The 26,592-nt window shown below is 45.5% G+C and overlaps 2 protein-coding genes across 2 annotated transcripts in view; one reads left to right on the top strand and one right to left on the bottom strand.

Annotated features, from left to right (window-relative positions):
- The window catches only part of LOC135917964 (molybdate-anion transporter-like), a 71,638-nt gene that overhangs the window by 4,729 nt on the left and 40,317 nt on the right, over window positions 1-26,592 (top strand). The window lies entirely within an intron of this gene.
- Window positions 1,901-26,592, bottom strand: part of LOC135917963 (uncharacterized) — a 35,315-nt gene continuing 10,623 nt past the window's right edge. The window contains exons 2-3 of the mRNA XM_065451609.1: window positions 9,036-12,213; window positions 1,901-5,004 (exon numbers count right to left, since the gene is read on the bottom strand). Of these exons, the coding sequence (XP_065307681.1) occupies window positions 4,863-5,004; window positions 9,036-9,397 (504 nt within the window). The 5' untranslated portion in view covers window positions 9,398-12,213 and the 3' untranslated portion in view covers window positions 1,901-4,862. The remainder of the gene's footprint in view (window positions 5,005-9,035; window positions 12,214-26,592) is intronic.

The raw sequence follows: 26,592 nt of genomic DNA, 5'->3' as shown, positions 1-26,592 counted from the left end.
AAACGAGAGCAGGGAGGGATATATTGGAAAGGATCGGCAATGGAGTTGATCCTCCAGCTGGGGACATGAAAATTCAGGTGAAGCGAGAAATGCACAAGGGCTTGTACATAAAACGTTTGCCCAAAAATATGCATCCGATACATCACTAGAACCGCAGGAAGGCAAGAGCCAGAGCTTCACATGCTAAGTACGGGAAGTACAACAGATGTCGCCGTAGATGTCGCCGAGTATAAGAACAAGCTAGGACGCATTTCCATTTGCGGTGGTGGACGGGCGGGGACGCTTGGTCACCTCTGGATCAGACAAAACGCGCTCCTCAGAAACTGCAGATGAGGCGGCGATAGCGCTAGCTACAGGTAATACTAAAGCTTACCTGATATTCAGCGACTCTAAAACAGCCATCCGAAATTTGGCGAGGGGCAGAATCTCTGTCACATCGGCAGGATTGCTAAATCGGGCCACGGGGCGAGGGACTAGGGAGGTGGAAATTGTCTGGGTACCGGCACACTCCGGGAACCCTGGGAACGAGGCGGCTCACATGAATGCTCGAGGTTTCGTCAGCCGAGCAGGTGAGCCGGACGTTCTGGAGAAGTCCACGAGAGATGGGCTGGCGTCCTTTCACGACATTACTAACCATTACAAACTTGAGCGGAGAATTTACCCTCCACCGGACAAGCAATTGGTGAAGGCGCAGGATAGGGTCTGGCGAAGATTGCAGACGAGATCTTTCTATAACCCATACATGTTAAACGAAATCTACCCGGACGTTCAGCCGGACTGCAAATGGTGCCAGGAACTGCTGGCCACCTATGACCACATATTATGGAGCTGTAGCATAGCGCCGCCACCGGCGGATGTTATGCGTGATCCTTCTCTCGGAGCAGTGGGAGGCCGTGTTGGCCAGCTCAGACCCGGTCGTCCAGACCAGGGCCGTGGAGTGGGCCACCCAGGTCGCCGTTAGCCATGAGCTGATGGCCATCTAGCACGGAATCGTCCGCACATGCGTTCTGACGAAAATAAAGTTTTTCCATCCATCCATTGAGGTCCCGGATCCATGAAACCACGTTCACCCCATTGCGATAGTGTTGTGCAGAAGCTCATTGGACACACGTCCTGCCCCTTCGAGGGGCGATGTTGTCTCCTGTAAACCACCGTCGGTTGCACTATATATATATATATATATGCGGCCGCATTTCGATGGGGGCGAAATGCGAAAGCACCCGTGTACTTAGATTTAGGTGCACGTTAAAGAACCCCAGGTCGAAATTTCCGGAGTCCTCCACTACGGCGTGCCTCATTATCAGAAAGTGGTTTTGGGACGTAAAACCCCATAATTCATATATATATATATATATATATATATATATATATATATATATATATGTGTGTGTGTGTGTGTGTGTGTGTGTGTGTGTGTGTGTGTGTGTGTGTGTGTGTTTGTGTGTGTGTGTAGCGATACCATTATGGACACAGTGCATATTAATGCGTGAGCATTAGGAGTGTCAAAGTCGAAAAAATGTATGTATGTATGTATGTATGTATGTATGTATGTATGTATGTATGTATGTATGTATGTATGTATGTATGTATAGCGCACTTTTTCTTTCGACTTTGACACTCCTAACGCTCACGAATTAATATGCACTGTTGCCATAACGGCATAGCTACACCAACGAAGGGACTTCCTAAGAGGCGGGCGAAAAAAGAAAGGAGAAGAAAAGAAGCAACGCACCGGGTAACAGCTTCAACTCGTTTATTCATCTGCCCGCAAATATGGTGTGCATATATATATTTACATATATGGGGAGCCATGGTATGTATATAGTGATCTCTGTTGGCTCTGACAAAAATATGCCGGCCCATCTATATCGTATACGATCGCTGAAAATATCCACGGTGACTTGCGCGAGCCTTTCCCACACGTGGAGAAGATGAAATGATATGTGAAGAGAGACCGTGCTGTTCAAAAAAAAAAAAAAGAATAAATGCAATGACCACACTGCTACAGCAAATCCTTCGATTGCAGGGCGACTTATCGGCTTGGCGATTCCTCCAAGAATGTTTCCGAGTACCGCGTAGAGCGCGGTAACGCAATTACTGGGCTAAAACAGCCGCACTATGGGTGACGTTGCATTCCATGAGCCTTGTTGAACTCGCGTTGCAGTCGACGACTAAATGGTGCGACTCGCTGGCGTTGATTCGTCGGCATCGACGTTATCGTCGTCGAAGGCGTGTTGTATACATCGTTGTCCATATTAAGAAGAAATCGCGCGGGGGACGCGACGATAACGCGATGTGTGTGTGTGTTTTTTTAAGTATTGTGGTTGAACACTGTGACATGAGATGTCGCCATCAGCGCTGTTGCTCCGTTCGCCCTCTTCCGGGCGAACGGAACATATTGCCGCGCTCACTTGGGTCTTGCTGGATTCGTAAAGCTGATGATGTCTCAGACGTTTGCGTATACCGGCCTTGTGAGTGGCGACACAAATTTGAACCGTGACTTGCAAGTTGCGGCGATGACTGCGTTGATTTGAATGCATTTCGCATTTTACGAACGTTGGCGCGGGAGCACCGACATCGACTAAAATGCCACTGCGCAGCTTCATGGCGGATGATTATGGCTGTAGAAGTTTTACGCTTCAAGATTCGGCCCGGCACACATGTAACACCTCGGCGTGTCTGCAAAACTCACGCCGAGCGCAAACAATGCTCTTGTGTGTTCGCGACAAGATCGCTTGCTCGGAACTGCGCAGGCGCGGGATGTAATTCGATACGTCACACTTGAAGTAACTGTCCGACGGAATGAGATCATTGGGGTTAAAGTTCTCAGTGTACGCTGCACCAGACCACGTGATACAAATCGGCGTATGCGGCAAAAAAAAAAAAGAAGTCTCGAACTTTCACAGACGTTCGCCGGAGAGACATATGCGTACATATAGAAAGAACGCAACCATGTGTAACCTCGGCCTGAGGTAAGTACCTCACTTGGTGTTTAACGCCGTAGTACTGATTACGGTTACGTTACGATCGGTGTCACATCGTCACATCGGTGTCACGATTGTCACATCTGCCATCGTCACAGAAGCGACGAGCGCTGGATGCCGATGGCATGTGGCCTTTCGAAATGCATTTACATGATGGTATAATCTGACCCGTTCGATTACAATAAATTATAGATATGCTGTCCGAAGCAATATGTTGCGTTTTAAGACAACCTTAGCTTACCGAACACGCCGGAGTTGTGTCGGCTGTGAGCTCTGTCTCTGTGCGACTCCCATGAAATGCAGGGACAGTTGCTTAAATGGGAAAATGGGAGAGGCAGCAAGCATCTGGTAAAAGGACACATTAAATGATGCGAGTGGCCTCATAGTGCCGGTGGTCTCAATGTCCAAAGATCCCTGTGAGCTTCGGATTTTTCGAGCTTGAGTAGGTGGTCGTGCGCTTTCTTGAAGAATGAAGAGCCCATTAAAATGAAACTAAGGAGTAAAAAAATTTCCCGCGCATACACTTAGGCTTTCCCGTCGAATAAAACGGGGCCGAACGCAAGCTCCTGAAGTAACATCTAGGTTGTTGAAAAATGGTTGGAAAGGGAAGACGTGTATATATAGAGGGTGCTCTAAACAACGCCACGTATTGAACAAGTCGACAAGAATACAAAATTATACAGAATGCGCTCCAGAGCACGAGCGATGTAGGTACAATGTCCCTGAACGTCCACTCGCAGACAGATCTCTCGAACAGATGCAACACAGTATTCACCACAATATAGTGACGTCACTAACATATTACCACTGCCTTTTCTAACAGATGAACAGGAGATGCAAAATGAAAACGTTGGTACACAGGTTTGGCTTTGCAATTAAAACCCTCTGACGACCTCTTCTACATCGCAGATTAGCCTCGCTAGGCTATCTGTGACGTAATGAACATACCCGTCTGCACATTGTGTTTACTTGAGGCTAAGTCCCTGCTTAGAGTAAGTGTGCAAACACCGTTCGCCAGACGTGAATCGCGTGCAGACGACTGTCCGTGAAGTTCCTGCAATGCGCTCAGTAGCGCTCAGCGTTCACGATCGTCTGGCAGTCACCGCACACGTGAGTTCGGTTAAGTCGCGCACAAGCTTAACGACAGACGAAAAAGTCTGGTCACATTGATAGTCTCTCAGAGCCGCACGTAAGTGCTAAATCTGACAGACGAAGCGCGTGACTTTCACACTTTACCCGCTAATTGTGTTGGGGCGAAGTGGTTCAGCATCCGGTCGCCTTCTGTGCGGATTTGCGGTCACGTAGAACAGACTCTGACGTCACACTGCACATCTCCAAGGAGAGCAAACTACGTTTCGTCGAAGTTGCCGTTGCCTTATAATGGGCGTTGCCTGTTCTTGGGCTCGATTGAGCCTGCCACTGGTGGCTTTAGGAACAAAATATGCCCTGATCCAAGGTAACTGCTGACCACGAAGTGCCGAAGCACAGGAAAATGTCGAAGATTGTTCTTGGTTTCACGTCAAGCCCACGAAGTTTTTGCAGTCTAGCTAGTACAAAAACCACCAAGACCTTCTTCTACCTGCTCAACTCGTTTGTTCATAGGCGCTCGAACATGCGATGCCTTGTCGGCTCGTCGAATGGCCAGCGTCGTCTTCCTGTATGCAACCAACACGCTTCTGCGCTGCCGTCTGCCTGCTGGTCCAGCATTTCAGCAGACAAGCGAGCCGTCTGCTCCACCGTCTGCTCCACCGTCTGCTCGTTCGTCCAGCAGGCAAACATCCGTCCACAATGCCGCCTGCTCGTTGTACCGCAGGCGAAACGCAGAAGCTGGTCCTGTCCTTTGCGCCAGAACGTCTAGAAGAAGGCCCTGGCCGGTCGTCATACGAACGTCACCTTGGAGCCGACGTGGGTCGTCTGCGGTATGGCATTGACGGTGTTCAACGCCTGCAAAGCCAGCCTGTTGGCTAGCCGGGCTCTGTTCGTTGCGTTCAGGTACTGCTCGTGGGCGGCGTTGATGTACCTGCGCACAGAGAAACACACAAAAAAATCAAGCTGTACTCGGGTAGCTTTATGAACTCTGAAAACAGCAGTAAATGCGCGAATGCCAGGTCGAAAAAGACGCGGCCGTGCAACAATTGTTATTTCAGCCGCGCTGACTTCGTAGCCCTATTGTTTGTCAGCAAAGCAGGACGGCACTGCACCGTGCGTTTCAAAAACGCTTCTCGTGACAAAAAAAAAATCGAAAATACCAGAACATACTTTGAAATCCTTGACGTTATAGTGACTATCGTCGTAGAAACCTCAATGCGAAATTCAAATGAAGGTTGTTTGCCCTTCCATTTTCCAGTAATAGCTTTCTTTCAGCCATGTGAGTGGAAACGGTGTTTTAAAAGAATACGTGTCTCGAGTGATTTACTCTGGCTCTCTGGTGTCCCTTTAAGCGTTGATTAAACTCCTTGATTGTGTCCACATTGTTCAGCCTTCACAACTTCTTAAAGGCAACGTGGTGTGCCAAATTATTATGAAACATGTCAGTATTGGACGTGTAGGGTAGGGCAGGGTAAATGAGTTTAGAGTTTTCCGCGCACTGTCTCTAAGCTGGAAAAGTGAGAGGCTTGATATTTTGCCAAAGGATGTCACTACCCATTCACCTTGCTTTGTAAAAAAAAAACTGCTGCGATTGGTCAAAGGACGGCAGGCAAAAAAAAAAATGTGAACCGAGTGCCTGTGAGTTAATAGCCCGCTTTAAGAAGGCGAAAATGAACTGAGCCGTTTTTGGGGGCGTGCACAACACAGTTATTGGAACTCTGAAGCGGCATCGTAACTGTTTGCTTTATTTCTGCCCTTTACTAACTAGGTTTATGGAAAATATAGATCAGCTGTGCTTTATTTTCTTTAATACCTTTGTAATAATAATAATATTTGGGGTTTTACGTGCCAAAACCACTTTCTGGTTATGAGGCACGCCGTAGTGGGGGACTCCGGAAATTTTGACCACCTGGGGTTCTTTAACGTGCACCTAAATCTAAGCACACGGATGTTTTCGCATTTCGCCCCCATCGAAATGCGGCCGCTGTGGCCGGGATTCGATCCCGCGACCTCGTGCTCAGCAGCCCAACACCATAGCCACTGAGCAACCACGGCGGGTAATACCTTTGTCGGATAATGATCCTAAGAGGCGCAAAACGCACCAAGACGTCCTCCTAGAGGCCTAAAATAATTTTTCTTGAGTTCATTGTAACCTGCCGCACTACTGTAGGCTCGTCGAGTACGGTCCGCACATATACAAGAGGAATACCTTCAGGGCTTCGTTGGTCGAAAATGACTTTAAAAAAAAACAAAAACACTTGAAGTCGTTCGTCAGCGGACCCACTGCATTCATGTTATGGCGAAAGCTTTAGGTGTGCCGTTCTGTGGAGGCGTACGCGATGACTTGAGTGCACATTCAAATGCCTTATAGGAAAACGCTTGCATCACAACTACATGCGCTTTCAGACACACAAGAGAGCTCGTAGACCACATTTTGAGCATGGAGAGGTCCTTGCTTGGCCTGACGTACAAGGCGAAGTTGGTTTTGGCAAAGTCTGGCTGGTCTGGCCAGAAGCCCCACAGTCTTACTCACCCCCCCCCCATCTTTCTTTCTTTCTTTCTTTCTTTCTTTCTTTCTTTCTTTCTTTCTTTCTTTCTTTCTTTCTTTCTTTCTTTCTTTCTTTCTTTCTTTCTTTCTTTATACATATATATATATATATATATATATATATATATATATATATATATATAGAGAGAGAGAGAGAGAGAGAGATTAACCAGAGGCGAGTTTCCGGTTTGCTACCGTGCCTTTGGGTGGGGGATGTAGGGGTTCTAAGGACGACAAAGAGCGAGTTGAGAAAAAAAAAAGGGGAGAAAGTGTAGACTCAGTACCTGAGTCGGTGAAAAAAAATATTCTACCTGGGAAGACGCTCGCGCCAAGGGGTACTGGTCATGATTAGTTTGCAAGAAGTTATGGAGCAAGACAGAACCAGGTTCTGTGTGAATTTAGTGCACCACGCAATCTAGCGTTGGGTTCTAGGGAGTGTACTGCAAGTGTTTCGCTTGCAAGTAGCGACCTTTATTATTTTCGCTAAGATTGGCTCATTTTGCCCCCTCTATCTGACCCATTTTACCCCAGGAGTTGGGGCAGAACAAGTCATTTCATTAATGTCCAAAAATAACTTTTACTGAATAATTAGTTCTGACAACTGCAGTGCCCTCAATTTTCATGGCCAAAAAGGCGCGGGCCTAAAGAAAGTTCTCACTGTATCTTTTTTTTTCACCATTTTCAATGGAAAGAAAAAAAAAATCAGCACCAGCTTGATGTATTTGGCGCCTTTTACCTCGCCTTACTCTAAATATTCACCTAAAATGCCTTGTGGAACCTAAAATGTGACGTTTGTCGTTTGCTTTCTTGCGGGAACCGAGGAAGTACGTGTAGGAGCGAATAGAGGTCCTCACATTGTGGATAACATGGGATGAACCAGGATGTATTGGCTCAGACAAATTGGCCACCATTTCGAAAGGTGGATCCATTTTTGCGGAAGTCGAGCTTGTCATCCTTGAAATTTTAGTTTTATGTGTGTTGTTACAGGGTTTGTTGCTAACTAAAGCTAAAGAAAAAGCCTGTACAGTCACTGTCAACACTTTACGGAGTACGGGATCTGAGAAAACCAAAACTGAACATTTTCGTAGCCTGGTGTTCCGATCAAGTCTGAACTTGTCATAATACACGGGAAGAACTGGTTACGGTCACAAACTGCACGGGAATCTGACGTCCTTCAAGATCTTGCAGTCCGCAGGTTTCTCACGCTGGGTGTACTTAGGCAATACCACGTGGTTTCATATCGTCCCGTTCTGCTGTTCATAGAATGGCGGGTTCGTAATAAAATAGACTACGTAGAACACAACTTTTAAGCGCAGACTCTAATAACTCTTACGGGACTGCGTAGGTTGTCCAATGCTCACAGACACTCCGCGCGAGCGGGTTTTCTGTATTTATCGACGCTGAACGGTTACTCCGTAAGTGCACTGCGAATTGCGGGCGTTCATTAGAGAAAACCTGCAGCTCAGAGCCCTCATTAAGTTCATGCTGTTACGAAAGCGGGGTTGTTGTTTTCGACTTACGCTGGTGAAGACATTGCTGGCCATCGAGACGCTCTACCGGTGCGATTCTGTTTATGCGAGCGTTGTACGACAAGACAGGAATATTTCCACGAAAGCGCCAACATTCACTACTCCTTGCCAGTCCACGTTCAGCTAATGTTACGGCTTCTCACACGCTTTGATTTCAGTGTACGCGACCATTTAAATTTGACCATCTTCACTGTTGCATTGTTAAAAGGCAGCTTAATAATATAACTTTGATTTGGGCGAGTTGGTTCATAGCTATTCAGAAGGCACAGCGCGAGCGGGACGGAGACAAAAAAAAACAGAAACCACAACACAAGCGCTTGTGTTGTGGTTTGTTTGTTTTCTGTTTGTTTCAGTGCCAGTCGCGATGCGCCTTTTTAATTATTATTATTAAAATTAGTATTATTATTCCCCATAGTATTATTCCCCATAGTGTCCCCATAGTACTGTATTTACGAAATACCGCAAGATAAAGTGCGTCTATGGGGACACTATCGGGATCCAATTGGGACGTTTTCCTTAACTCAAATGCGTCGAGAGGTTTTTGTAATGCTTCAGCGTTCTCCAAAGAGTTATACTCTAATATGCGGTAATTATTGTCTATTACAACGCGTTTGTGCCGGGAAATGGACAGAAACGTGGTCGTCGCAGCAATCGCGCGCGTTCTTGCTGACATCAGCGTCACGGGATCACCACCGGTGGTGCTCCGCACGCCTACCTCTCGCGCTTTCTGGCATCCCATAAACTGTGAACATCTTTACGGAAACGCTAAAACGTTTTAACTAAGGCAGTGGAATGAAGTATGGCGTGACCCGCAGCCCGGCCGCCGGGGTCAACTAACGCCTCATCCGCTGCTGAGAACACTCGCACACATATATACGCACTGACCTGCGGTACATCTTGCACTCTTCCTGTTCCTTGGCCTCCTGTCGCATGTAGCGTATCATCATGAAGCCGATGCCGAAGGAGTAGAAGAACAGCACCACCACGATGTAGAGCAGCGCCTGGCGCTGGCTCGCCTCCGACTCCCTGTCGTCGATCGGGGGCGATCCCGCGCCCGGGGTCGAGGACCCGTTCGCCGACCACAGGCCGTCCTCGGGACCCCGGGACAGGTTCGCGGAGGGCGACGAGGAGGACGACGACAGGTTGGCCGTCAGGGACAGCAGGAGTCTGGTCATGTTGTGGCAGTGCACGTCTATGGGCGACGACGGGGGCAGCCGCTGGACGTGGCGTGGTTGCACGGGAGCCATACGACGGCTTCTACTGCGCGGTCACTTTTTCTTTCTTTCTTTCTTTCTTTCTTTCTTTCTTTCTTTCTTTCTTTCTTTCTTTCTTTCTTTCTTTCTTTCTTTCTTTCTTTCTTTCTTTCTTTCTTTCTTTCTTCCTTTCTTTCTTTCTTTCTTTCTTTTTTCACCGTTTGAGCTTAACTCGCAATATTCGCGCCTTCCTTCAGTGCGTCCGATCGTTTGGAAGAGATCCGGCGGTTCTGAGCCATCCGCAACGACAAGACGGAGGACGTTTGACGCCCTTTGTTTTATGAATCTGCTATCGCCGCGTGGTTCCCGGCGTCTCTTTCTTTCTTTCTTTCTTTCTTTCTTTCTTTCTTTCTTTCTTTCTTTCTTTCTTTCTTTCTTTCTTTCTTTCTTTCTTTCTTTCTTTCTTTCTTTCTTTCTTTCTTTTCAGTCAGTTATGGGTCCTGGGGTTTACTTGACCTTCGGTGGTGGCTTTGCTCGTTTGATGAAGGTGACTTCCGCCATGGACATTTAGTATATCTTTTTTCTCACGCTGACCTAATGCTTATTCTCAAGAAAAGACAACTGAATGATCAACAGAGCTGTACGTGCGCATTTTTCGAGTACTTTTTGAATAAACGAAGTCTGTCCTCGAGTTTATGACGCTTCGACTTGAGCGTGTGTCGAGCAAAGTGACTAGTGATCCGTTTTTCTGTTTGACCTCCCGACTGCTATTGTTGATGTTGATTCCAGACTGTAAAACGACACCAGGACTTCCTTTTCTCAGCAGTTCTTAGGCAATATCTTGAATTATGAATTTGAAGCTAGCTAAAGGTTGTGTTGTTTCACCAGCTGGTTATCTTGATTTGGGCTCAGTGACTTGACGCGTTGCCTGAGAACTGATCTTTAGTCAAATTCTACGCCTATGCGTTCTCGATCACCATCCTACGTACGGCTTTAAATGCGTCTTGTGAGTCTCGAGCTCTTTTTTCTAGGACGACAGGGTTTAACGCTAGTACCGCTACTACTTTCCAAACGTAGACTAGACCTGACACTTTCGCGTGGATTCAACGTAGACTACGTTTCCTAGCTTCAAAGATAGGCTACATGCGTTCCGTGGTTATCACTCCTTACGGTCGTTTTTCGAAATTCAGCTTAGGCCTGTCGACAATGGTATCGTTGGCGCCAGTCCCCCAGCGATCCTTATCAGGTCGTTTAGTGTCCGGTATCAAGAGTTGCGGTCTGTTGTGTAGTCTCGCTACGTCCTACGCTGATCCACGAAATTTGGGCTGTGCGTCGAGTGCAACTCTACAAGACTACGTCGATTGCAGTTGAATTGCCAGTGCGAGTATTCTACATTGATTTCACGATTCGCTACCCGTGATGCGCGGTCTTTACTTAAGCTTGAAAATAAGCTTTGGATGCCCTAGGTATTACAAAATATTCGCTGCTTCTAACCTTGGGAAGCTGTGGACTGCCTTCAGTGTCAGCTATTGCTAGTCTGGATGCTGTGTAAAATTTTGTTAGAAAATGTTGCTGTGGTGCTTTTCTTGGGCTTTCTTCACGGGTATCAGGTTGCATGAAAGAGTTATGATATTGCTGGCTAGTTCAAATACGTGGATTTGCTTGAGCAGTGCAAGATCCTGTCTGCCCTATTTGCACCTAAGGTATGATATAGTGCATCGTTTTAGTTAACGACGCAGAAGGTTCTATTTGTGGTCCCAAGAAAGAATATATTTTTGTATCCCGTGATAATTTGAGCGTCCTTTCAATGTTACTCGATGAATAAAGAAACGCAGTGCAGGTCTTGTAAGTACATTTAATTTGGCTTTCGTTATTGCTTTTTGTTCTAGCAAAGCTTTGTGTCTTCCTACGACAGAGGAGATCGTGATATTGGCGTGCGTTTACAGTGAGGTCTGTAGTGGAATATGAAGTGGCTTGGAGCTAATGTGTGATTGTTAATGTCATTACGCGTAAAACATCTGCACAACCAGCCATCTCTGGCAGTACTTCATGAAAGATGTGTTCCAGAAGGAATGTCTTGTCTGAAATACTACTCGTCCCCCTACATTTGTATGTAAGGATCTTCAGCGCAGAATAGCGGTTTGCACACGGTCGCTAGTTAGTGCGTTAATCAAGTTTGAGGATGATTCGTCAAGTAATCAAGTAACTGGCCTCTACTCTGGTGCTGTTGGACCGAGGGCTCAAAGTTGTGTGGTCAAGCCTTCACCGCTACCGTCGAAGCCTTCTACGATTATCTGAGTCCTCAATGATAATGAAGTTGGTCTGCGAAAAGTTCAAGTAGTGCTCTACCAATGTTGATAGTGCGTTACTCAAGAGTAAAGATAAATTGTCAGGCAACTAGTCTCCCCGTTGGTATAGTTGGACCCAGAGCACTATACGTTCTGTGGTCACGTCTTCACTGCATGCTTCTTGAGCCTTCGGCGATTATCTTATCTCTTTGTACTTGTCCAGGGGCCTAGTGCGACTGTGGTGCGTGAGTGTTGATTGTTTTCAGGCTTCTGATGAGGTTATTATCCCGAAGATGGCAGCATTCGCTCGCTCGAGGTATTGTATGGCCCACTAATCACGGAATGAACGATCCGATGGCTTTTTTGCGATGTACGATTGTCGACACGGAAAGAAAGCGTTGCTCCTTTCAATGGCCCCTGCACGGTTGCTGAAAGTAGATCGGTTTCCTGAGTCGCTAACGGAAAACCAACGCCACTAGCTTGGTCGATGAAGAAGCGAAGATGTGCTCAGTTGGTCGGGGGGAAAAATGTCGCTTGGCTTCGTCTGAGGTTTCGGACGGATCCTTTTGGCACACACGAGTCCTGTAAAAGATGAAAAAAAATGTAATAATTAAGGAATGAGAAAGTTACAAAGGAAGCATGCGGCATCACACAGGTTACTTCAGCCGCGTCTTTGACTGCTTAATCGCGCTGGTTAGCATCTTTTCTTCTATGTTTCATTTTAGTGAGCTTCGGAAGTTTATTGCAATCGTGTATTTTGCCTGCTCCTTTCAATTATTGGCCACACCCTCCTCCTTTGTGGGCCTGCGCCACAGCCATTGATGTCGTCGTCATTATCATCATGACGCACCAATCTTCGGTAAAGTAAGCTTTCATATTGCTCCCACGTTCCACTATATGTTTCAACTACCCAGCTCGCTGTGATTTTCAGTAATACTTACTTTACTAGTGGCAAGATTTTGGCAAGATTGCATCTGCCCCGCCGGTATGGCAACACCTAATACGTATGTTAACGCAAAATTAGAAAAAAAAAAGTGATAGATAGATAGATAGATAGATAGATAGATAGATAGATAGATAGATAGATAGATAGATAGATAGATAGATAGATAGATAGATAGATAGATAGATAGATAGATAGATAGATAGATAGATAGATAGATAGATAGATAGATAGATAGATAGATAGATAGATAGATAGATAGATAGATAGATAGATAGATAGATAGATAGATAGATAGATAGATAGATAGATAGATAGATAGATAGATAGATAGATAGATAGATAGATAGATAGATAGATAGATAGATAGATAGATAGATAGATAGATAGATAGATAGATAGATAGATAGATAGATAGATAGATAGATTACTGGGGAAACGCAGAGAGGTCGGCCTGAGGCAATGTCTACAAGCCTGCTACTCTGCTCAGAGAGAAAGGGAGAAAGGGGGGCAGGGGCATGAAGAGCTATGAGAAAGATAGAGAGTAGGATGTGATTATATACACGTTCGTGTATACCTAGGCCTGTGTTAGCGAACTTTCGTGGCTCTCTTCGTTAATACTATAATGTGCGGCCAAGGGCCCCGTAAGACCTTTTCACTCAAAGGCCTGTTAAATGGCCTTGAGAAAGAGGTCAACGCCTGCCCTTCATGGTCGTATTCGGGTCAGCGTTCCACTGTCTCGGGTACATTGCGCGTATCACAGTCTGGTGAGTCCGAGCGTAGGACGCAACGAAGCAGAAACGAAGGTTTGAAAAGGACACTGTGTCTGTGTAAACCGATTCAGGGTTTCTCTTTAGCGTCCACACAACGGCTACCACTGAAACGTTCAGTCAAGACACCGGTCTCGTCGCCCCAATTCGTCGGGTCATTGCACCGAAGGCAACCGAGCTTCCTGCCTCAGCACTTCGGAGGATTCCCCTCCCCCTCCGCGGAGAAGCATCCCATCAAGCTCGTTTAACGGAGAGTAAGTGTAATCGCACAACTGAGATGTAGAAGAAGATATAGGGGGGGGGGGGCAAAGGTGGAAGTGTGCCGGAAACCGGAGACCCCTTCGGAGAGGACCGCCGCAGACGTCGAGCACCGAGCGAAATGAGGTCACGATCGGTTCCAGGCCGCATCGACCGCCAGGTGGCGTGCCTGCGCGTCGGCTATACCTCGCAGCTACAAGCCGCGTAGTTTCTTTTTTCTTTCTTTCTTTCTTTGTTTTTTGCGCTGTGCGCCAAAAGCGCTTCGCCCACGAAAGCAGACGCTAGCGTCGTGTGGACGCGCCGAAAATCGTTTCGTGTCCCGGAGCGCCAGCCCGTTTGTTTTTGTGTACCAACTTCACGTTTCTTTCTTTCTTTCTTTCTTTCTTTCTTTCTTTCTTTCTTTCTTTCTTTCTTTCTTTCTTTCTTTCTTTCTTTCTTTCTTTCTTTCTTTCTTTCTTTCTCTCTCTCTTTCTTTCTTTCTTTCTTTCTTTCTTTCTTTCTTTCTATCTATCTTTCTTTCTTTCTTTCGTTCTTCCCTTCTTTTGTTATTTCTTTCTTGTTAATTATCATTTACGCTTTCTTTTTACTTACTTTTTTCGCACGATGATTGATGTGGAAAACAACAGTGCCACAGCTTCTGCGTGCACGATCGGTACGCCGCTGAATCTATAGCGCGTTTTCTTCTTCTTTATTTTTTTTTCGTTCGATACGGTGAACAACGCGGACGGGAACGGACACAAGTTGTCCTCCAATAATTTACAAGGAGAAACTACGATTGGAATGACAGGTATTACATGAATTTACCTTAACCATCGCGCTTGCGGCTTCGGACGGCCTCACGGCGTCATTTGTTACGCTTTACCTTTACCAAGCTTTCGAGAAATGTTTTTGCAAGACGGACGAAGGCAATAATTTTTGTGAGCGCATGCATAATCAGCTGCGACCTACATGTGGCATTCCTCGCGAGAAGTACTGTTGAAAAAAAAAAGAATCAATTTGTGAAGCCACAAAGCCGTTCGAACTCGTGAGGACGAAGCCTATAGGAAAATACACGCACTAACCGTCATTCTCCGTGCTGGATGAACCGCCATGCTTCCAGTTCCCGTCGACATTACACACCAGCGGTCTCTGAGGCAAGTTTCGCTTGAAGCTCGGCGGGTTCAGCTCACAGAGGAAGGAAACGTACTGGGAGGGAGAATTGCAACTAACGCTCTTGTAACTAAACTTACGCTCTGATGTCATATCTGTAATGAAACCCGTGAATTTTTTACTGTACTGCGTTCTTTCTGTTTTCTTTTTCTAATCTATTTTGAATTTCCTTTCCGGTCGTCTCAGGAGGTGAACCGGAAGCACCGCGCAAGAAACAACAGTGTCACTCGATGCTCGTGCCACTAAAAAGTATTTACTTGTAGAACTAACTCTTACAAAAGTTATTTTCTTTCCGCGAACTGCACGCGGACGGAATGGTCTCCCGGGTGATGCCATGGATGCAACAACCATGCCTTCATTTTTTTTTTCTATCAAAGGTGAAAAGGTTGCAATCTTTTTTGTTTGTGTGTGTTGCTAGTGGATCTGTTCTTCTTGTGATGACCTTAGCGCAGTCTTTCAACGTGTTTCGCATGAAGTGCACTCATCTTCAGAACTCTGTTCTCAATTTGTGCGTTCTGAACGTCTCACGTAGTGTGCATTAGACAGCTTTGTTTATTGAGAGAGACATCGTCTCGCTGACTGTGTACTCCTGCTTACGACCTTACTATAAAGCCGGCAGACTCCTCGTAAATAAATAACTACACAAATAAGTATTTAAAGCAGTATAAGGTATACGTAAAGCAGACGACATCGCAGACAAAACGAGCAACGTCACGGAGGGAAAGAAAGCCACAGGGGTGCGGAATACTAGACATGGCCTTCGTGAGTTCCAGGTAGGAGACCCGATCAATAGAAACCCACGAATGTCTATGCGCACGCAATTTTATTTCTTTTCATCTTTTTCTCTTTCTTTCTTTCTTTCTTTCTTTCTTTCTTTCTTTCTTTCTTTCTTTCTTTCTTTCTTTCTTTCTTTCTTTCTTTCTTTCTTTCTTTCTTTCTTTCTTTCTTTCTTTCTTTCTTTCTTTCTTTCATTTTTTCGGGCTCGAGCAAATGCGAAACGCTGAGCCTGGGGTGTGGCGTAACTAGTGTTACGTAAAGACGATGCACCCTTTCCAAGCGGCGGCGGCTGTTGCAACAGCAGCACTGCCACTTCGCAAGCAAACGTGCACGCGAGAGAGAGAGAGAGAGAGAGAGAGAGAGAGAGAGGCCGACGCTTCGAAGCTAGCAGGCATGCCAGACTCAAAATGCGAGCGTTCTGTTCGACAAGTTGCTCGTTGCTCGATCACATCAAGCGACGGCTTAATGAAAGCGACGAGAGAGAGAGAGAGAGAGAAACAGAAGAGAGGAAATGAAAGCGACGAGAACAACAACTTCAAATTATCTCCTTTTTGAGGCTGTGTCGAAATCGGGCGTATTTCGGGAAAATTGAACATCGATCGCGCTTTGCCTTTTCAAGATGGGTCGGTGGGCGCCTATAGATATATACACAGGGCGCTGATTTTCTTTGCTGGCGTGCTGTGCTGAGGTCCAGATTTTATTTTGCTGTGCTTCTTTCGGAATGAATCTTTTTGCGAATCTAGTGTTTCGATAAATATCTGATGAGCAAGTAAAACGCTTCTTTTGACTCTTCGCCCGCATCGCAAATGTTGGGCAAAGAACGTCGCGGCAAGCGGTTTAAGGCGGTATACAGCGAATGAACTGTCGTGTTCTTTTTTTTTTTTGCTTCTTGCGGAGAACGAGGAAGGCGAGAACACTAAGGAATGCATGAAAGAGGCATCAACGCACTAAGGCGGCAGCGGCGGAATGTACAAAGGGCACAAGAAACGTGCACTGGAGCCGTGATTGCCGAACTACCAAGGTCTTGCAGCGTTACGCTCGAGCTAATCGGACAGTGTTCAAGCTATATGCGACACGTCGGCTCGGCGTAGCATGCAAGACCAACCCCTGCTGGGCGTAGAAGAAACAACACCCTGGCAGGCACCGGGCGCCTCACAACGCTGGCGCGATCAGCGCCGCCAGGCGGCGTCGCCAGACGGCCTGCCTCGGTGGAGCACGTTTTATGAAGGAAGCGTTTTATGATAACTCGAGAGCCGGTGCCCTACACTTTGAAGCTAGCTAGGTCAGGATGTCTTAGAACGCGGAGCTATAAAAAGAAATTTAACGAAGAAGAAGACACATGTACTGTGTGTGGTAAATCTGTAGAAACAATAGAACACCTCATACTAAAATGTGATGGTATCCATCCCGATATTGATGCGGGCACAGTCATGCTTCCCGAGGCCCTAGGGTTGGGAGATAACGATAATCATGCAAATAAATATGCGATGGAAATTAGCAAAAAGCGATTGGTGGCTCAAAAGCAGAGAGGTGACATAAGGTTAGAAGTGTAGGAACACGTATTTAAAGGAAATGGCGAATTTTAATAACTTACAACACAGTTAAACAAAAATAAAAAGCTGATCATGGTGGCAACTGCCATCACCCTGTTTCAAAGGGGACGCTCCTACCTTCCATCCATCCATACGATAGGGTTACCGTGCACGGCTTCCTAGGAGCTGGAGCCAAACATAGAGTTTCCTACAAAATTACTAGAGGGAACTCTGGCGCTAGTGTCTACGTGAGCTACAATGGGAGCGGTTGTCCCAGCATGGGAATTATGGGAAGCACATGGATTTGCCTAAACTTCGTCCTTTTGGCTTCAAACAGCTTTGTGACTTTGTAAACGCGTCATTTTCAACAGTTTATTGCGTAATAAATAATTATATAAGCATCATTGAAATTTCCCGATGGCAGGATTCGAACACAGGGACTCTAGTACAGGAGCCCGATATTGAAACCATTAAGCCACAGATGCTTTTTTTTTTTTTTCTTTATTGCATGGAATTATCGTTACTGTCAAACCGCTACAGTTACATCACATATGATCATACAAGAGAAACAAATTCACAGAAAGTATACAGTCCAATGACAGTTCAAAATTCTGGTAAACAAACACAAGCGTCCAGACGCGAAATCCATTCAGGGACGGGATCATATGTAGCCACCACACTCCGCACTTGAGCAGTCTCTTCTCGGAAGATAGACCTTGTCGAGCGAGGTGGCTCGGCATGTCTGTCGATCATTCGACTTCTCCATAATGAATAAAGTCCTAATAACATAAACAAATCATATGGTGTATTACTGGCTGTCTTTTTGAAAGGAAGGAACCGGATACCATAACATGTGAGAGGAAAGTCTTTTTTGACAGTTCTTTGTAAAATGTCCCAAAAAAGAAATGCGTCACGACAAAGTATAAAGCAATGTTCAATTGTCTCGGGTTGATTGCAAAGCCTACAATTTGTATTCCAGGGCACATAGAGTCCTTTTTCCTGAAGCCACGTTTTAACTGGCAGTGTGGAGGTGTGCAGCTTAAAGAAAAAGCCACAGATGCATGTATCGACAAGCGAATGAAACGCACTTATGAACTTATCGCGGGCATGCCAGTGCTTTGAGACGCTAGAGACGCTTGGCGCGTTTCGATTTGGGCACATAGACAAGCTCAATCGTTGCAATTAATAGCAATTGTACGCGTTCCTGGCGTCTTCTGCACTTCGAAGAATATAGATTGCGCTGAAATATACGAGAATAAGATTTATAATAGCGTAATATACAAAGCCACAAGAACGTTTGAATCCATAAGCACGAAGATCAGACAAATCCATGTACTTCCCATCATTCCCATGGTAGGACTATGGTAGGACAACGACTGCAGCGCCAGAGTTCCCTCTAGTAATTTTGTAGGAAACTCTATGGAGCCAAATACAGTAACTCTAGGGCACGAGATGAGACCGACGGGAAACGCACCGTCGGCGTTAGCGACGAGTGAGGCGTCGGGTGACGCTAACTCGAAGTTTACCGAGCCTCCTGCTCGGAACAGTGCATAACGCACACGTCAGCTCAGCGGGAACGCTTGCGTGCTTCCACTGCGCGTGCCCAGACGCTTTGAGCAAGCAGCGGAAGGCAGATCGACCACGCTTCCACGGCTCTGCCACGGAGCCGGTTGAGCGTCGCGTTGACGCTGCGTCCACTTCGCTTCGTCGTTTTAGCTGCCAAACGCACTGCCCCGTCTCATGGAGACCCATTTGACCCTCCGCGCGCGAGTCGTTCATGCGCCATCGGTAAGGGCACAGCACGGCGGCGGGGGCGCCAACGACGGGGATGCACCTCGAGAGTCCGTGTAATTGCTATCACGCACAAGGAAAAGCATACCTATAGTCGGATACAACTTTAGAAAAAAGGGGAGGCCCCGCCCAGATGACCGAAGCGGCGAAGTCACCGGCCGTCCGGCGCGTGACGTCGGTCCAGAGTGCGCGCCCATTGGTGGATGCTCGTGTGCATCCGCCTCGGAGGAGTAAACGCCCCCTTTTTTCTAAAGTTGTATCCGACTATATGCTTGGAAAAATAACAGATGACAGTCCTGGGACTCGACAGCACATACTTATTTGTGTATTATGGCTATAGTAATTATATGGACATGCCAAGCAAATTCTTGCCGTCGCCGTGAGGTTCCGCATGCACAATTTGATGCTGCTTACCGTGCCCACCGCACCGATATCGTGTACGCTTATATGTCGCCTTGTCGGCTACGAAACTCAGACGTTAGTTTCAACGCTCGCGGCGTCAGGCTTACGTTTCTCGCGTCTCTTGTCTTTCCTGCGCCGTCGCCTTGTTGTGTCAAACCTTAGCTAACCAATCAGCACCTGGTTACTGAGCTTTGTTTACGCCTAATGTTTCCGCCACAGCGATACGGCCGCTCTTTTGTGATGCGAAGAGACCCGGCATGGCGAGAAAACGTGCTAAACCGAAACACAGGTGCTGACGCCGCCGCTCCGAGGTTCTCGCACGAGGTCGCAGTGACGTGACGGATTTCGCCAGCGTCTACTCGAACCTAGTACATCGTTTATTATACAAAAGAAACTTAATTACACCCCAAAGGAACCAAAACGGGATCAACTTAGCAAGTGTTAGAAACGTTTTCCTATTCCAATCTACCCGTGGCTGCGTTGATGCGGCAGTTTGGAATCCGTAACATCACGCTGACGTACCGGCGCTGACGGTTCGGCACGAAGTTCGTAAAAAAAATAGAAAGTTGGCGTTCATTTTCACAGATAATAATACACCAACCAATTCCCGGTAAATCAAAGGAAGTACTGTGTTGCAAAAATACTTAGTCTGTATAAACTAGTCAAGTGTATCTGTTTAGTCGTCTCCTAAAGTTCCACGCCTGTCATGACCGCCGCGTAGCAAATTTTTCGTCAGATGTTAGATTATTAGCCCGGCCAGCCTGAATGTCGCTGTAACGGACCACAGAGTAACAAGCTCGCTAACAGTGTTCGCCTGATGATTGGCTGCATCTTTTTTTTTTTTTTGAAGTCTCGCAGAAGATTCTTCGAAAGAAACAGGCTGAGCTGTTCGCTTACGAAACACGTTCTGAATGTTTTCAGGAGATAAACACGCGTAGCTTGTCTTTGGCTCCAGCGCACGTCGGAGTTTTATAATAATGACAGCTGACGAAAGAAAACAAGGCCGAAAGTTGTGCGCGTCATTAAAATGGAAAACCGCAGCCACCGCAGCCAGCAGGATGCACGGAGAACTATTGCTTACACTTGCTCAGAAAATTTCCATCGCGTCGTCCAGCATCAAAGAGGATGACGTAATGTCCCCTCCCCCTTTTTTTTTCCTCGACGAGGCAGTAGAACACGGCGTCGAAACGTTATATAAAAGCAGGTGCGCATCAAAATGATACATGCGGGCAAAGTATGACAGCAAGAGAGGCAGTGGTTTATTATAAAAGGCCGTATATATGCGTGTTTGCCGCGTCCACGCGCCATTCACCTCTGAGTATGGCGGCAGAATGCTGCCGAAAAGGTTCGCATGCGTCTGAAGACCCGTCAGACGCCTCTCCTACAGGGAGCGATCACGGGGTATCAGGTGCGCCATTTTGTAGTCCTACTCGGAGCTTCAACTATTCTGCTGGAGACAAGCGTATCACGATAACACTCACTTTTTTTTTTGCCATGCTGGCTGCACTAAAACCCCTTAAACTTCGTAAAGTAGCGACACTCTCCTCCTCCGCCTTCACTCCTCCTTGTTTCTTCTCTCTTTCACGCTCCCTCCTCGACCGCGGCGCCGCCTACATTACTCGAGCGTAGCAACGGCGCCAACGTGCGCTCCTCGCCACTACGTAGACGCTTCTCGAGGAAAAATGGCGCTGATGCACAGCGCGAGGGCCCACGTGATGCTATTAGGCCAATAGGGACGCGGCGTCGGCCTCGGCCAAAGCGCCCGAGGGGGAGGCGGCATTCTTCAAAGCGTACCGCTACTTTACGAAGCTTAAGAGGAAGCTTTAGCTCGAGTGCTCCTATCTAAATACATGTAAAAGGATAATTCGTTTTTTTTTTTTCGGCAACCACTGCACCAAATTTGACGAGGTTTGTTGCATTTAAAAGAAAAACTTAAAATCTAGTGACTGTTGGTTTCGAATTCTTGAGTTAGGTCGTCAATTTTTTATTAAAAATTGGCGAAAATCGAAAATTTTCAAAAAACGAAACTATCAAGTTTCCAACTCTGTAACTCAACCACTAAAAATGATAATACAATTCTGTGAATTGCATCTAGTAGTACATCCAAAGCGGACAAAATTGATATGTTACCCATGAATATAAAAAATTTTATCATAGGGAAATACAACTTTTGCAAAACCGTTGTAACCGTTTTTACATGTATTTGAATAGGCCGCGTCAGAGTTGGGCCCGAGCTAAAGCTTTAGGTTGTACTAGAATATGGCGCCCTCTATACTCCCGTGCCTGCCATAGCTGCACTCCGCCCATGTTGAACGGCCACTCTTCATCTTAAAGGAATCTTCAGAGGACTGTGACGATTGTCACAGATGCTCTTTCAGTCTCTACACATTTCACTTCTCATAAGCCGTCGAATTTGAGACCGCTTATTACATTACAATATTTGCGACAATTATTCCGGACTTTCTGTCTGCAAATCCGCTTCGTCTGGGTCCAAGGACACGGTGGAATTTTTGTTAATGAATCCGCCAACTCGATCGCTCACATTGTCGCCGCTAATTGGTTCGCTTTTGAATGTTGTTCCTGATTTTCCTTCTATAACAGGAGCTAGATTTAGACGCCTTTTATTTCTAAATTGTAATGAGTCATCTCTAACTTCCTCTGATGATTTTCGACCTCTAAAATGTCCGTGGCACACAAGCGAATTCCTTTTACGACAGTGCGAGGCGAGGTTACCCAGCTCCCGTTGTGGAGTTCCCCGCCTAAAATTTTTACCTTCATAGATATGGTTTATCTGTAAAAAGCCTGCGCTCTTTTTCTAATGGAACTCGAAGCTATCGACCACTTCTTTCGCTCTAGCCGTCGCTTCTCTTCTGCAGAATGTTTCTCATACTTCCGACTGGTAATCTGGGTTTAGCACTTACAACAGCAAGCAACTTCTCTTTAGGTGCCTCTCAATTAGACACAAGTCACAGGTCTGTGATTCCTGCTCTGCATAAGTTCATTGAAGCGTACAGAAGGTGATGCTGCTAGAGAACCGATCTTGCAGTACTTCATTCTTCTTTTCTTATGTTTATGAATGAACCCTCTCGAAAATTTTTGCTATCCTTTAGTTGCATGATGCTTCGTTTTCGACTGTTTGCTTCTTGCCCCTCTTCATCATTTGTTCGGTGCACTTTTCATTAACACCAGTGTGGCCAATCCCCATCGTGGGTATGAGCCAGGTGCTGAGGCAACAACTGTGGCAGAACACTGCAGGATATGCGAAAGACCGTATTAAATGTGAATACTGGGTGTTTGTTACCTTAATAGGACTTGGGCCTCCCCAAAGTCGTTACACATAGGTGTTACCGATAGTTGTGCTTTCGGTGACAAAGTCAGCAATGAGATAATATGATGTTATGTACGGCACTTGGACGGCAGCTTCGGAGGAACGTTTTCTGTTTGTTCACTCCCCCTGTTTCGGAACAAAAAAAGTTTTCATATCTCGCTGCAAAATGGCATCACGTGGGAGTTGCGCATGAACTGTGACACCAACTTATTTTCATATATACATATATATAAGTCGTTACTTGCATGCTTCTGTACATCAACTATACTGAGGCACTTAGTATGGGTTTCTCCAGGGCTGAAGCTTCGGGACTCATGCCTTCTCCTCAAAGCTGCTTTTGTTTGCTGTAATACATTAACTTACGATCGGCGGTTACTTCGCAGTAACAGGCATAAAGAACCGCTGCTTGAATTTACAGCTCGATGCAAAACAGTGAGCATAACACGTGAGCGTAACACCCTATCAAGCCGCGGCTTTCGCAGAAATGCACAGAAATACTAAGCATGTTTTAAACAACCAGGAATCTCATAGCCACAGTCGTTACGTTTATCACCGAGAAGTGAAGCTGTTTCGGCTCAACAGCTTAAGACTAAAAGAATATATTTAAAGATTTAAGCACATTAGAAAGTTCCAAATGCCGATCTACCCGCCGCGGTAGCTCGGTGGCCATGACATTCGGCTGCTGAGCTTTGGCTGAGATACCGTTCATGGCAGCCACACTTTAATGAGGGTGAAATGCAAGAAACGCTCGTTTACATAGCCTTAGGTGTAGGGTAAAAACATCTCAAGAGGTCAAAATTCTTTTTTTTTCTTTTTATTACGTAGTCCCCCTCGACGGCATGCCTCATAACCATATCGCGGTTTTGACACGTACAAGTCCCAGAAGATAACTTTAATTATAAATACCGAGCTTGTCGAATTGCCATCATCATCATCGTCGTCAGCATCATTATCAGAAGTTGCGATACAAATGTAACCATATATAGGTAACAAGCGTAGGCATCCTGGTTTGATGTTCCCTTTTTTTTTGATGATAAACAAGCAAGAAAATCATAATTTTCTGTACATTTCTCCGAAAACAGCATCTTGCTACAGTATATACTTTTCTAATTAAACATGTACTTCTCTGACATCCGGGTCATACCGTATAGCATATAAAACTTTGTGTGATAAGGCAAGTCTTCATTTAGTAGTAGAAATGGAAAGGACCTCGCATTACTGATCAAGGGATCCTTGGGCCCGTTGAGAAAGAGGAACTCGCAGCTCCATTAGGACGACTAAGAAGGAACGCTATTGGGTGAAAGTGATCGCATGAGAAGGACTTCAAGAATAGAAGATACAAAGCGGCAGTTAAGCTTTTGTGACAAGGGAACGCACTTTTTCCATTTAGGCTCTTAAAACGCCCTAAATTAAAGCAAGACAAAAAAAAAGAATAAAAGTAGAGCTAGCAAAACCACGAAAGAATGTTTAAACTATGGCTCTGTATATAAGCTAAGAGTAAGAGTGAAAGGAATGGATTAAAAGTGCACTCTCAGACTGCAAGACGGCAAGAAACGGCGAAACAAAATCCGACATTGAAGTCGCGGATGAGGGCTTCTCCTTTCAGTTGGTCATGCTCGAGTGAAACCCGCTTTCCAGTGAAGACCAAGGCTCACATTTCTTTCTTTTAAAGACATGAGTGGAAGCTTTCGCTTTTACCGTCGTTGTGGAAGAGGGTTTCTTGCGCGTTTTTTCTCGCATCAGCGGGTTATTTAGGCTTGACATATTTCTTGCCTTAATGTTATTTTGCTTATAAGTGTATCAATTTCATTTGCAGTGAAAGACGCAGGTGCGCAAGGATGTGTTTTCGTATAGCCTCGATTCAAAGGGCGGATCGATGGACGAAACTTAACGCCGGTGAGGCATGACCGATGTCGAGATAGAGTTTGCGAGTAATAGAACTAACGGTGAAAGGATGTGGGCTACCTGGGTGATGGTTTCTCCGTCGCTGGCACACGGCATACTTATTTATTTATTTATTTATTTATTTATTTATTTGTTTGTTTGTTTGTTTGTTTGTTTGTTTGTTTGTTTGTTTGTTTGTTTGTTTGTTTGTTTGTTTGTTTGTTTGTTTGTTTGTTTGTTTGTTTGTTTGTTTGTTTGTTTGTTTGTTTGTTTGTTTGTTTGTTTGTTTGTTTCCTGGCAATGGCGTTGTCCTAGGTAGCAGGATGGATTCTCGGCTTCGATGACCACATTTCGATGGAAAGGGAATACAAGAACACTCGTGTACTTAGACTTACCTACGCGTTAATTAACCACTGGAGGTAAAAATTAATTCGGAGTTCTCCCACTACGGCATACATCGGGATCATGTTGTGATTTCGGCACACAAACCCCTGAATTTGTTTTTTAAGTATTGCAGCTACTATAGGAACATGACGAATAGAAAAGATAAGTAAATGAAGTAGGTTAGAAAAGGAACACTAACGCGTAATTGAGAAGTCTGATTAAACCCAAGGAAGCTTTTGAAAGCGATAATCTCAGAGGCTGTAACTTGCTTTGCAATGCCTGATTATATTCGGTCCTTCCTCCGGGATCACGGATGGTATGGAAGATGGTCGCACGCCTTGTACTCGCAATTCTGCGTGAACCTGAGGTGATACATGGCACATAACACATTTGTAACCGCGAAGGAGTCGCTCCGGCGGAGGGAGTTCCAGCCGAGACTGTAACGCTGAAAAAAGTGCAGCAGTACCACCGTCACCAGTCAAATAGTGACAGCGGAAAATATTGCCTAGTAAACCAGAGACATGGCCTGGCAAGTTCCTCAGTGTGGTTTCATTGACAGCAACAACTGCTCCCGCTGTGCAGGTTCCTCGAGAGCAAATCTCCACCGCAATTATGCGCCTGTAAAGCGTGCTTTATTCTTAACAGGCGTGCTTAGAGGCAAAGCCAATGCAACAACCACACTGGCTTGGCGTCAGGTTGTATAAATACGAGCCACTCAAATGAGCGCAGCTCAGGCACGTGTGCTCTTTCTTTCTTTCTTTCTTTCTTTCTTTCTTTCTTTCTTTCTTTCTTTCTTTCTTTCTTTCTTTCTTTCTTTCTTTCTTTCTTTCTTTCTTTCTTTCTTTCTTTCTTTCTTTCTTTCTTTCTTTCTTTCTTTCTTTCTTTCTTCCTTTCTTTCTTTCTTTCTTTCTTTCTTTCTTTCTTTCTTTCTTTCTTTCTTTCTTTCTTTGCTATGGTGTTTGGGCGGTGTGCCGGAAGACAAGAACGTTCGTGTGCTTAGATCTATGTTCACGTTGGTCAAAATTAATTTGGAGCCCTATCTAGTTACAGGACGTGGAACCTCAGAGATTTATTTATTTATTTATTTATTTATTTATTTATTTATTTATTTATTTATTTATTTACTTTGTACATGAGCAACCACTGAGCTTGTATCATTGATGCAAGATCCAAAGTTCTAATACAATTATAAAAGCAAATTTATCAAAAGCTTCGTTAAGTGTACAATTTTTAAGAGATTTCAGTCAATTAGCCGCATCAGTAAAAAGTTTCGGCACAAATTAGGTGATAGACCGGTTGGCTCGATTAAAGAAAATGGTAATATTTCTTTTTTTCGGTAAAATATTTGAACGCAGGACATCGCCTACATATGAAAACCACGCTTCGCAGCAAAATTTTTCTTGGTTGGACAGGACTGGATTGGCCGTTTTACATCTTGTTTCGCGCAATTAGTCCAGACGGACGAAAACTTCCGCGGTGTGACAATGCCGAATTTTGGGGAACGCAATCAGGCAGGCAAAATCAGAAAGTAAGCTGTCGCGTGCACTGCCTCCATTGCTTATAACGGCCGCCGTTCCCCGCGATAAAACAAAGTCCGAGTTAGAAATTGCCCCGAAGCTCGCTGAGAAAAAGATGCGGGACCAAACTCGGAAACAAACGAAAAAAAAAGAAAGAAGGAGTGCCCTCACATCTCCACCAATCTTTACAACGGTCAACGACAACAGCAAAAATAGAAAAGTTGTG

Source organism: Dermacentor albipictus, chromosome 9 (assembly GCF_038994185.2).
Source record: "Dermacentor albipictus isolate Rhodes 1998 colony chromosome 9, USDA_Dalb.pri_finalv2, whole genome shotgun sequence".
NCBI classification, from domain to species: domain Eukaryota; kingdom Metazoa; phylum Arthropoda; class Arachnida; order Ixodida; family Ixodidae; genus Dermacentor; species Dermacentor albipictus.
Note: the sequence above shows the minus strand (reverse complement) of the source record. Positions and strands in the feature narration are given on the sequence as shown.